This window comes from Volvox carteri (assembly GCF_000143455.1).
Source record: "Volvox carteri f. nagariensis unplaced genomic scaffold VOLCAscaffold_43, whole genome shotgun sequence".
Classification (NCBI taxonomy): Eukaryota; Viridiplantae; Chlorophyta; class Chlorophyceae; order Chlamydomonadales; family Volvocaceae; genus Volvox; species Volvox carteri.
Window position 1 is genome coordinate 1102905 of NW_003307586.1, and position 12560 is coordinate 1115464.

Genomic DNA, 12560 nt, shown 5'->3' on the forward strand with positions numbered 1-12560 from the left:
CGGTTTGAAGTGTACAAAGTGATTCCACTAAATAGTGACAGATGTCGTTCGCGACCCAAGCAGGGCTGACGAACGCAAAGCCAGTGGCGAATGAAAATCAACAAGCTTTCACGCTTTGAGTAAAGGTCTAAGGTGTGAATCATAATGTGAATGAGTAAAGGTTGGGTTCCAATTTGATGGATGAGTGAAGGTCGGCTTCTAATTCATTGGCAAGGCGAATGATGTAGAGGTAGGGCTGCAGGTTTTCAAGCGGGACGCAACATTGTCCAACAGGCGGATGCGCTCCCTGACAGAACAGCGAGACTTACTGCTGCCGTCCCTTGCAGCACCCTGGCTGCTTATGTCGTCCCCGTCAGTGCCAGCAGACTGGGCACCAGCTAAGCACGTTTTCCTGCTCTGCGCGGGGCCCCATCCACCCCCGCGACTTGCTGACCCGACTACGCACCACAGACCTCTTCAGTCTTTTGCTGTTAGGCAAAGAAGACTTGGCTGTTTGTGAGACAGTCTGCTGTGTGGGACTGCCCTGTCACCTGGCTGCATCCACGCTGCTGGCGATGAGTTGCGGTGGCTGAGCAGCACCACCAAGGCCCCCCTAAACATCCCAAACCCCGCAAGGTCGGGCATTTTGCCCGGCATGCCTGGCATAGGCATGAGACGATCAGGGTTCTTCACCAGGATACCCAAAAGTTTCGGTCGTGCGCGAAACCCTCTGAATAACCTATCGGGGCCGTCCCCGAAGATTTCCCTGTCAGCCTGAAAGCTTTTTCGGGCACCCCGAAATTGTATGCAGCGGTTTTCGGGTCTCAGACAATGTATGGGACAAGCTACGGCGTAGGAAGTGATTCCGGGCGTTCTTACGCTTATGGAAATGGGCTGAAAACGTGCATTGCCAAGGGATGTTGGGCTTGCTGGATTGTATTGGTTTTCCTCATTTTATTACATAGGATCAATTATTGAATAGAAATTTAAGTTCAGCCGGCATCCAACTCCTACAGCATGTTGTGAATGTTCATGGAACGTTCACTGACCGTTTCTCCAACCATTTACAGGCCATGCAGTGGCCGTTGCATATACATTCATGCACCGTTTATACCCTAAATGGACGTTTAACCTAGGCGCTCAAGTTTGATTTCGACATATCATGCGCCGACCGCGCCATGAGGCATGCGGCACCTATTGGAATGTAATTTAGCGCTAGAGCCGCTGGTTTGACTGCGACCTTGTTTCCATTTCCATGGTTATGTTTTGACGTCGTTCATGTTTGTTGTTTGGCCAAAGGAAATTTAGGGTGCAATAGAGAATCAATACGTAGCCTGGAACGCTTGGAGAGCTGGAAGGGTGGCGCCTGGGGTTGGCCCGGGACGGCTGGAGGGTTGGGGGGGTGGAGGGGCCCGGGATGGCTTCCAGATAAGGACTGAACCAGGGTTGCGGACGGTGACATCCTTTCAGGAGAAGAAGCGTCAGCTGCGGGATGAGAAACACTTCCAACTGTTACGTTCGGAACAACAATCCTCTGGAAACGGTAACCCGTGCGGTAATCCCCGCCCGGTATTCAGGGCCAGTCATCAGTCACGTAGCAGGCGCGGTCGCAGTTGCTTACCAGTGATGTACTGTCCATGCCGAAGTTCTGAGGTCTAAGGTCCGTGTTGACCTGAGGCCCCGGGGCTCTGGTCCCTGACTTTTCAAATTGGGTTTCAGGGCCTGGCTCTGGTTCTATGGCCTGACCAGGTTGGTGCTGGCCTGCACTCGACTCCGCTGCGAGGCAACATCCCGGATCCCGCCGGATCCCGTCTTGACCCGCCTGCTGACCCCTGAGCTCGGAAGCTCTGCAACTCGTGCTTCTCCACTGCACCATCATCATCATCATCATCGTCACCATCCAAGGAGATTGAAGTTGCGCGGATTGGGATGAGGAAGATATAATACGTGACCGTGTTCTCGTTCCCCAGCTGGTTGGCAGCTTCGCCTCGACCAGCGATGGGGGCCGCATTTTGTATGGGCCGCGTGGCGTCACATCTTGGAAGCCAGGCAGCAGAGAAGTCTTACACGACGTTAAAGGTTGCGGCTAATGATGGTATGAATCAATCACTCCCATGCGATGCAATTGCCACCAAATGGTGATTGATGCAGTAGGGAGCGTAGTAGCGCACCATCTTTAATTAAAAAGACCCAGGAGCAGTAGAAGGAGAAGGAGCTGCAGCAGTAGGAGGAGCAGCAGCAGCAGGAGCTGCTGCTACTGCGGATGTTCTGGACGCAGGCAGGGGCCGGACGGGTTCGCGGGGGAGATATTCCTCCAAAGATCCGAGCCCGATACCTACCAAACAATCCACACACACACACACACACACACACACACACACACACACACACACACATACACACAAACAAGGTAATGCAGCGGGGCGAGATAATGCACCGCAGCACACGCTATGGCATACACAGCCTAGCTGTGCAACGGACCCTTCCCTCCCCGGCCCCGGGAGCTTAAGAAGGTTTAGGAAAAGGACACAACGCTCAGACTAGACGTGCTGTGACAGGGCAGAGTCCTGCAGCACAAATAGCAGCAAATATACGTAACGCTGCGTGTTGCTTTGGTTTCCATAGAGCATAGACTTATACAGTATGCGGCATTTTTCCTTAGGTGGCTGCAGCGAGCCGCACTGCAGTACGCGACCACTCGTATTCCAAACCCCAAAAGTGCAACATCGCGCTAGCGTACATATGCCAATCTGCTATAAAAACCGCCTTTTCTTTCATCAGGCTTTCATTACCACCTTATATCACTATCCAAGGAGAGTGGCTGGATCGACAGATGGCTGTCGGCCCAGCCGGCACAATCTCACATTAATCATTGACACCGTGTGTTGGCTACGAACCTGCGCAATATTGTCTGACCAATAATACAGAAGCCTTCCCCAAATGCAAAAAGGCACATACACCTAGAGAACAAACTACGATTTAAATCAAGGCGGCAGCTGCCCTCAAGAGAATCATGATGTATATGACCCCCCCCTGCGCCCGTATCACCATCCCGATACACCCCCCCGCCATGCATAGCGTGCGTACACAAGCACACTGCCATCATATACCCAGCATCTGACACACCGGCGACGTGCCGGCCGTTGCATCCCACGCTCGCCACATCTCCCTCAGCCGACTTACAAGTCAAGCAAATCAGGCAACGGACAAAAACAAACGATATAAAGACTACGGCGCAGCTGGCAGGTGCCGTAATTGTTGGCCAGAAATGGAGACGATGGGCAGGGGAAAAGAAATTGGCGCATATGCCGTGCTGTGCCGTGCTGTGACCCTACCGGCCAGCGACATGGCTTAAACCCCGCCCGGACGACGATCCCTATGCCGTACCATTCTGTACTGCAATATATGTTGGATCCTATACTTACCAACATTATACACATTATACACAATCTATATATATCAGTTTCTAACAATTTATAACTTATGCCGCTGCATATCCATGGCCACTTGTGGCGCCGCATATGTACAGTTGGTATGCCGTCCAGTTTTATCGTACCGTACGAAATCATCCGGGGCCAGTCCAAAAGAGGCGTTTTATTATTCCCAGCTTAGATTCCTAGGAAATTCTTCTTTAACGCACTCTCCGCAAAGCAGACAGGCCCTGTGTCTGGGTCTCAGCCAGCTGCCCCCAGGCGGCGCTCACATCAGCCGCGGTGCTTGCGTTTCGTTCTCGTGGTGCTGAGTAGGCTCTGTCGTACCACTGCAGCGGCGGCCCCCGATTGCGGCGGCGAGTTTCAGGTTCACATCTCACCCGAGGGTGCTCACAAGTCGATGTTGGTTTGTGTTCGTGTTTTTTTTGGCGGCAATGGCCGTCGGCGGCGCCGGCGCGGTGGATGATGACGGTGTCGGCAGCATAAAAAAGCGCCGTTTTGCCGTTGGGCCATTGGGCACCAGCTCATGGGCTATGTATCGAGCTCGTATCGCATATCCCCGCAACCCGATGCCGTGCTATATGGCAGCTGCAGCTATTGCAGCTGCAGCTGCTACTGCCGCGAGCGTGGACTGACATCGCTGATGAAATAGTGCTGCTACTGCCGCTGGGGAAGAGGTGGGGATAAAGAAAAAAAACCAACGGCTGTTGTTGCGAATGTACGGCACCTACTTTGTCGCGCTTCTGCTGATGTTCCAAGTTCCTGCAGCAGCTTCGAGGAGGCTCCCGACAGCCCCATAAGGCCCTCAAGTCGAACACAGTCGAGACATGGCGGGTATTGAACGGGCTCTGTGTTAGCGTAATATGCGGGTGGTGGTGCGGCACCGCCACTGCTGCTAACCTACGGCGAGATTATGGCCGCGGCGGAGGCGGTGACCCCGCCGCTGGGACCGCCAGGCAATGGCCCCATGCTGAGCCTCCGTACACGGCCAAAGCGCGACGAGCCGCCGGCGGGGCCCTCCGTCGCCGCCGTCGCCGCCGGTGCTGAGGACGCAGCCGCCAGAGTTGCCCCCGCCGTCGTTGTCGTCGGCATCGCCATGGACGCATCAGAGGCGCGCGGACGACGGGTGCTGCCGGAAAGCAGCGGCAGCGCTGTCGCCGACGCGCGCAGCGCCGCTGCCGCCCGGTTTCCAAATCCACTGCCGCCGCCGCCGCCGCCGCCAAGGCCACCGGGACCGAAAAGCGCAACGTTGAGTAAGAGGCTCTCGACGCTGACGCCGGACGGCCCCCCGCTATTACCCGCGTCATTCAAGGTATATGGATGGCTTACGGCAGTGGCGGAGGCGGCGCCGACGCCGCCACCCGCCAAGTGCTGGTAATACGGCACGCCAGGGCCAGTGTACGAGCCGTGGCGCATGCGGAGTGGCGAGCCGCCCGCTCCTAAACCAAGCTCCATGCGGGGGTAGCTCCGAAGAGGGCTGTGCGGCGGCGATCCGCTGGACCGCGATATACCCAACAACGGCGTCGAAGGACGGCCGCCAACGGCGCCCACGGGCCCGACGGTGATGTCGTACGACACGGAGCTCCGTACGCCCTGCGTGCCAACCTGCGTACGGCAGGTAGCAATGTTGGCGGTAAGGGAGAAGAAGGCGGCCGCCGATAGATAGAGAGGCGGGGTTCGCGGAAGTTTCATGTACGGCATCAGTACAACCCGAATCAAAACCCAAGCCCCAGTCTGACCCGGGGGGGAGGGGGGAAAGGGTGTTGCCGCGGGGTGTCACGGGAAATGGTGTAGGGAACACAGCCTGGGTGTATGCCGTACACTTATCAAAACACATCTTGGGGCTCATGAAGACACGTGTAAGGAAAACTCTCTCGGCTGAACCACCGCTGCTATACATACATACATACATACATACATACATACATACATACATACATACATACATACATACATACATACATACATACATACATACATACATACATACATACATACATACATACATACATACATACATACATACATACATACATGCACACGCGGATCGAAAGCTGACGGCGCATACTCACTGTGGAATTATTTCGCGGTGACAAGGACGTTTGCGGAATTTCAGGCAGTACGGCACTTAGCGCAGATGTCGTACTGCTACCCCCGGCTGCTCGTGGCGGTGAATGCGGTGGCGCTGCAGGGACCTCCGGTTGACCGGGTGGAAAGCCCGGACGCGGCCGAGGAGCTGACGGCGGCGGCGCCTGTGCCGAAGCGGCCGCACCGGCCGCCGCGCCGGCTGAAAACCAGCCGCCGATGCTCCCGCGCGCCGCCACACCGACGCCGTACGGGTTGCCGTCGGAGCTCGGTCGATGTGCGGGTACGACCGCAGCGGCGCCGCCGCCGGCACTACCTACGGCAATGTTCGGTAGCATCGTCGGTGGCGAGTTGTTACGCGGGTAGGGATGCACTCGCATGTGACCCAAATGCGCATGTGACGGCGGCGATAAGCTCGCCACCGCCGCCGCCGATCTTGGGAACGGCACGTCCGATGGGACGCCAGCGGCGCCGCCGGGCTCTAACCCCGTGATGGACCGTCGCGGTGAAGCCCAGGCGGGTGCCGCCGCCGCCGCCGCAGCGGCGGCGGCGGGGACGCCGCCGCCGCCGTCCAACGCCGCCAACGCCACTCCTGGCATCGAGTTGCCGCGGCTGGACGGCCATCCCTGGTTCTCGCTCAGTGTGTTGTGGGGTGTGGGCACCAACGCCGGGCTTGGTGTTCGTCGCCGACCGACAACCCCGTCGGAGCCCGCCGGCGGCGCCGCTGCCACCAGCGAATGGCCCGGAGGCAGTACGGCATCCAGCGGAACCGAGTTCCCGGCACTCTGCAGTCCCACTGAGATGGATCCCGAGCTGGATCCAGATCTGGATCCAATATACGACAACTTGTACTGAGTAGGGCTGAGTGTTCCGGATGCAGCTGGTGGCAGTAGCGGCTGCGTCGGCGCCGATGTCGGTAGGTTTCGGGTCAAGAGTGGCGCCGAGTGGCAATGGCCGCCGTCGCCGTCGCCGTTGCCGTCGCCGTCCGTCGGAGAGCCGCCTCCGCCGTCGCCGCCGTCGCAACCGACGGCGCCAAGCTCCGGGCTCACGACCCGACCCATCTGCGCTGGTGCGCCCCGCCAAGCTGCCGTACTCATCTGGCCGCGGCCCGCTGCTGCCGAGCCGGTGGGCATCGGGCCCCCCGCCAGCGCCGGCCGGCGGGGACCGCTGGCAGCGGTGGCGTCCTGACGGCCTGGCGGCGCTCGGAGCTGCGGCGGCGACGCCGACCGCTGAGGGTGCGGTATCCGCGGTACGGCGGTGCCGTGGACACCCGTCGGCGGCTCCCAGGCGGTCAACGTCAGCCGCTGCAGGGAGGGCGGCGGCGGGGATACGCGGCTCCGCGACTGCGGCCGCTGCTGCGCTGCCGGCGGCGGCTGCGGTACCGCCTGATGAGCTTGCAGGTGGTGATGCTGCTGGTGGAGGCTGAGCAGCTGCGTGCGGTTCTGGGCACCCGACGGGCTCCGCTGCAGTGGCACCGCCGCCGCCGCCGCCGCCATGGCTGGTAGCGGCGGAGACGGCGGCAGTGGCGCGGCGGCGCCGCCCTCCAGCTGCCGCCGGGCGTCTCGCTCCGCTCGCCGCTGGAGCACTTCAATCTCCTCCTCCATCCGCCCGATCTCAGAGCCGAGCTCACCGAGCAGCTTGAGTGCCGTACTTGCCATCTTCGTTACCTCAGGCGGCGGCGGCGGCAGCGGCTGTAGCGCCGCCAAGGGGTCCGCCACGTTCGGTCCGCCACCGGCCTTCTGGACCCTGACGCCGAGGCCGCCGTCGACGCCGCCGTGATGGCCCTCGACGGCTTCCGCCCCGCGATCCAGGCAGCCCGCAGGCCGAATGTGCATGAGCGAGGCGAGTCGTACAGGTTGGCGCCAGTAGTAGCTGTTTCCAAAGCCCGACGTACAGCCGCCACCACGCCGTAATCGCAGCTGTGTCCTGCCGCTGGGCGACTGCATCCAGCTAATACCGCCGCTCAGATTGCTTTGTACGGCACCGGCAGGGTGAAAGCGACGCCAACCGCCGCCGCCGCCGCCGCGGCGGCGAGGCTGGCGGATCCCACCCCCTGATGTCGTACCGGCGGATGAGGCGGCGCCGGAGGCAGTGAGTGCTGTGGAGCCGCCGCCGCTGCCGCTGCCGTGCTGCTGTACGACAGCCTTTCCTAGGGTCTCCCGGTCAAACGCCAAAGCGCGCAGGAGCTTTGCTAGCGGGCTCTGCGAAGCCGCCAGCGCTGCTAAGGCCCGCGCGTGGCGGCGACGGAACATAACCCTCTCGTACGCGTTGCCGCCGTACACCGCTCCGCCGCCGCCGTACATCATCAACAGGTGGGCGCGACGCGCCTGGTGCGCCGCCTCCGCCTCACGCCGCCTCGCTTCCTTGTTCCGGCGCAGTACGACAGACACGTGCTCGTCCTCCAACCTGCACATGGCGTCAGGGCGGAGGCAGGTCAGGCCCCCCGGCACTCATTCGAAAGAAAAATCCAAACGATGTCTGTCGGTGCCGTGAAGTGAAGTTAGCCGTCAGCACTGACATCTGACATTTGACATCCGAGTCGAACCCCGCTAATTGCGATCAGGGGGTTGTATTTCTCCGGAGTTAAGCTAAAAGAGGAAGATATGATTTTTCTTTTCATCCTGAGATTATCTCTATATTGTATATAGTTAATGTATACTGTTCCACTTGTGGAATACGGCATGCAATAGCAATATTGGACACTCCAGTTTTGTTAAAAGGTACTGATCAGGTATCTGGGATTTACTGTGGACGAGTGGACGAGTGGACTGTACTTGCCCCCACCCAAAACCCGGGGTCCACGGTTCAGGTCGCTGCGCACTTTCATGACCCTTGATGATATTTGATACACTAAAAAGCAAAACCCCAGAGGGGTACGACGTGTGAGGTAGTCGTACCAAGAGCTAAAAATGGCCAATGTCGTACCAAGGTGCAGAGAGATGCAAATTAATGACGTCCCTAAACCCCAACAACAAGTAGGCGCCAGCGGGAGATCCCTTTGTCGTACACCTTTCACGACACCTAAGTAAAGTCGGGTCGTGAAGGCGATGATGATAGATAGTACGACTGTTGCGTTGTTCAGTTTGGTTATATATTGTGTATGGGTAACCGGGTAGCCGGAAAAGGTACGACGGGCAACGATGCGACCTATGCAATTCATGGCAAGGTAGTACCCGGACAGGTCTGTACAGCATAAAGTTTGGCGGGTACGGTCGTGTCGTACAAAAGTATGCACCTGTAGTTGATCGGCGTCGACGGGCGCGCGACCGCCCAACGCGTCATGTCGTACAGCAGGTCAAACTGCCGCTCGCCGTCCTCGTCCTCCAACGGTCGCCCTCGTCCGTCCGCCGCCGCCGCCGCCGCCGTGGTGGCGGCATCGTGCAACGCGTTGGGCCTGGGTTCGGGGATAACCAGCGGCAGAGGCGCTACCCGCCGACGTACATACGGCCCCGTCGTCGCCGCCGCCGCCGCCGCCGCAGTGGCAGTTGCCACTCCAGGGGGACCTTGGGCCGCCGACGGACGTTGACGCCGCTGGGAGCCTTCGGCAACGCCAGCCGCCGCCGCCGCCGCCGGCTGCGGCGGATGCACTCTCGTAGACGTCGTCGCGAGTGCGTGACCCACCGCCATCATCACCCCCGCTTCGTCGGGATAACCGTTGCCTGCGTCGTCAATTGGACTTCCCTTATCTGCTTCCGCCGCCGCCGCCGCCGCCGCCGCTGCTGCTGCAGTAGCACCACTTCCCTTATCTGAGCTGTCAAAATCGTCCGACGCCGTAGCCCAGCCGTCGGCATCTTCATCGCTGCTCGTACTGCTGCTGCTGCTGATGTTGTCCAAGGGGTTCGACGCAGGCCCGCCGCCGTCAGCGCCGTCAGCGCCGTCAGCGCCTTCACCAGCATCATCGCCGTCACGCCGCGTCGGCGACGGCGGTACGACACTTGATGACGGGTCGTTGATATGCGCCTGTCCCTGCGGAAAGACCCGCTCCGCCACCTGTGGAAACAGCACGTGAAACGTAATGGGGTGGTTGGTTAGTTACCGTTGTCTGTTGGTTCGTAGAAATCTCAGGTTGGCAGTTGCAAAATACGGGAATTGATATGTATACCCTGAATGTCAACCGCTCCATGGCAAAACACACACACACAGCAAAGCCGTAGCTATAAAACGCAGTAGGAGCTACAGCACGGCACGGCACGGCAGCTACAACACTCACGCCTGGTTTGATGGACTTGGACCGCAGCACCGCCATCGCAACCTGCAGTTAGACAGTTAGACAGTTAGACAGTTAGAGAGGCACCAGTTGTTGTTAGGGAGCGGAAGTAGCGCCCCACCGCACAAAGACGACAGCAAGGCGGCGGCCGGAGTGTATTCGGCCACCAGAAGAGGGAGGGCGGGGGAACTCCTAGGCCGCCCCGCCGTTGTGGTTGCGGTCAAGGCAAGCAGGGCGGCGGAGAGGAAAACACGAACGAACAACCAACCAACCGTCAAAAAAGCTGTTACGAGGCTACGGCCCCAACAGATTGCGAGACGCATTACTAAGCGAATGGGTTTCCCCCTCGCGTCAGAGCTCTCAAAAATGCCAAGAGCGGAAAGAGGAACGCAGTGGTCGTCACTGGCGCCTGAGGGGGTCAGGGGCGGCGGCGGCGGCGGCGGCGGGGAAGCCCCGTGTAGAAGCACGCGGTGGTGTTACGGTATTACATTGCGGTAGTGAGGGCCCCAGATAGACCCCAAGCGAATACCCCCCTCCCTCTCCCACCACCCCCCGGCCGCGAGGTGAAACCGCGATCGGGGGGAGACACACACACACACAACGGACCGTGCCGTGCCGTGCCGTGCCGTGCCGTGCCGTGCCGTGCCGTGCCGTGCCGTGCAGTGCAGTGCGCTACGGGGTACCCCGGGATGTGCTGCATCGCCGTGTGGGTGCGGGTATGTGCTGTGCAAAAGGAGTTGGGTTGAGGGCGGTGGCATGATGATGTCGTTTTCCGTGGTCGCATTGCTTTTCCCGCGCCATCACGCGGCGGGAAATTGATTCGTCCCACTGTGTCTTGACACCACCTGCCTGAAATGGCTCTCCGCTCAGGGCGGGTGGGGCTGCCACCTCCTCCTCCACCCCCTCCACCTCCTGCTGCTGCTGCTGCTGCTGCTGCTGCTGCTGGTGATGTTGTTGTGCTTCATCTCCATCTTCACCCTCCGCGTCCCCATGGCTGCGGCTACCGCCGCTACTGCCAGCCTCCTCAGAGATGGCGGCGCCGCCGCTGCCGCCGGCGGCGGCGGCTGCGGCTGCTCCAGACGGCGATCTCCGGCTCGCAGCACCCGCGCGCCAGCTCACGCCGCCATGGCCTCCGCCGTGGGCTCGCGGCGATATGGACACCGATACTCCCAATACAACCCCGCCACCGCCACCGCCACCGCCACCGCCGTCGCTTCCGGTCGACCCTTCCTCCCCCATTCCCTGAGGTCCGGTTGGGGACAAGGCACGCCGCGACGTCGAGAACGACCGCCCGCCGCTGCTGACGCCGCCAGGCCCCGCCGCCGCTAGACCCTGCCCTTCACCGCCCGACCTCATCTGCGATAAGAGCGATCGAGATGAATTAGTGGGCGAAGTCGCGGGGGAGCCCAGGGCCCGACCCACCACCGCAGGAACCCCGCTCCCAGGAGAGAACGCAAATAGCCCGGAAGGCCTCGTCGCTGCTGCCGGTGCCGGCGGCGGCGGCGGCGGATCGTCCTCAAATCCCCCTCGTGCTCGGGCTGCAGCGGCGGCGGCGGCGGCGGCACCTCCACGTGGCGGCCGCGCCGGAGGCGCCGACGGCGGGTGAGGCGCGATGGGCGCGTGGGTGACGAAGAACCCGGCGGAGGTGGCCCCTAGGATCGCGGCGACGCTGTTGGGCCCCGGCGGGGACCTGGCGGCGGCGCCGCCGCCGCGGCCGGGACTGACAGGCCTCTGCTGCCCATCGTACGGAGAAGCAGTACGGCGCATGAGGGGCTGCATATGCGCACGGGCTGCAGGTCGATGGTGGGGGTGGGGGTGTGGCTGCTGTTGCTGTTGTGGCGTGGACCCGTCGCGTGGGATGCCCAGTCTCCTGTTGCCGTGTGGGGTGTGGGGTGGTGGCGAAAAGGGGGGGGAAGGAGGAGAAGAATGTTAGGGAGGGGATCTCGGGTAGCGCTCGTACCATTGTCGTGGTACGGCATCATCAGTTGATTACGCAATGTGGGTCAAACCGTTTCTTTAGCAGAAGGTAGGTAGGTAGGTAGAGGCGCTGGTTTAGTTGGTTAGGTGGATAGATTGTTGCCCGTGGGTTTTAGGAGATATTAGCAGGGGCGGGGGATTATTTGTTATACTACGAAAATAATCTGAAAAAGAACCGATCGGCGGATCTCGGGATCCCGTGATATACCCAGGACACCACATTCCTTGACAGACTTGACAGACTTGACAGACTTGCCCTGCACAGACATGACCGGAAACTTGCCATGTGCTGCAGCCCACCCCCCACCCATGCCGTCGCCCTCCCCATCTCACCCACCTGACGTACGCCTCCAAGGCCGGCAGCAGCTGCGGATCAGGCAGCGTTTCAAGCTGTAGTGTGGGGGAGTTGTCAGGGATACCGGTAGGGCGAGCATGTACCCAGCCGTACTGGGTGAAGACCGCGCCGGGGACCTGCGCGCCCTGCTGGGGTGGAAGGGTTTGTGTGTGTGTGTGTGTATGCGTGTGTGTGTATATGGTTGTGTGTGTGTGTGTGTGTGTGTGTGTGTGTGTGTGTGTGTGCGGGGGTTTGGTTTGGGCCGTGTGCAGACGATAAGGATATTGCCAAAGAAACAGGACTTGTGCTCGTGGGATGCAGCGCCGTACGCTCATGTCGTACCTTGGACCACGCAGCAGCCCGTACAGTGGCCCGTTCCCTGGACGTCAGCTCATCACGCTGCCGCCGCTTGGGCTCCCTGGATCAGCAGAGATGGTCCGCCGGGGCTCATGTTGTACGGCCCCAGACGAATGGGCGGCGGGATGGGCGCCGCCGCCGACATTTCCTCGGAGCCGCCGCCGCCCGCGGCATCACTACTACCGGCCTG

General features: G+C 60.5%; 1 protein-coding gene across 1 annotated transcript in view; it reads right to left on the reverse strand.

Moving 5' to 3' along the window:
- Window positions 1–4310: 4310 nt before the first annotated feature.
- Window positions 4311–12560, reverse strand: part of VOLCADRAFT_118782 (uncharacterized protein) — a gene marked incomplete at both ends in the record, with an annotated part of 19805 nt that continues 11555 nt past the window's right edge. Inside the window, 9 exons of the mRNA XM_002954530.1 lie at window positions 4311–5015; window positions 5483–7901; window positions 8731–9485; window positions 9706–9747; window positions 9975–10111; window positions 10548–11572; window positions 12017–12069; window positions 12118–12159; window positions 12356–12431. Of these exons, the coding sequence (XP_002954576.1) occupies window positions 4311–5015; window positions 5483–7901; window positions 8731–9485; window positions 9706–9747; window positions 9975–10111; window positions 10548–11572; window positions 12017–12069; window positions 12118–12159; window positions 12356–12431 (5254 nt within the window). The remainder of the gene's footprint in view (window positions 5016–5482; window positions 7902–8730; window positions 9486–9705; window positions 9748–9974; window positions 10112–10547; window positions 11573–12016; window positions 12070–12117; window positions 12160–12355; window positions 12432–12560) is intronic.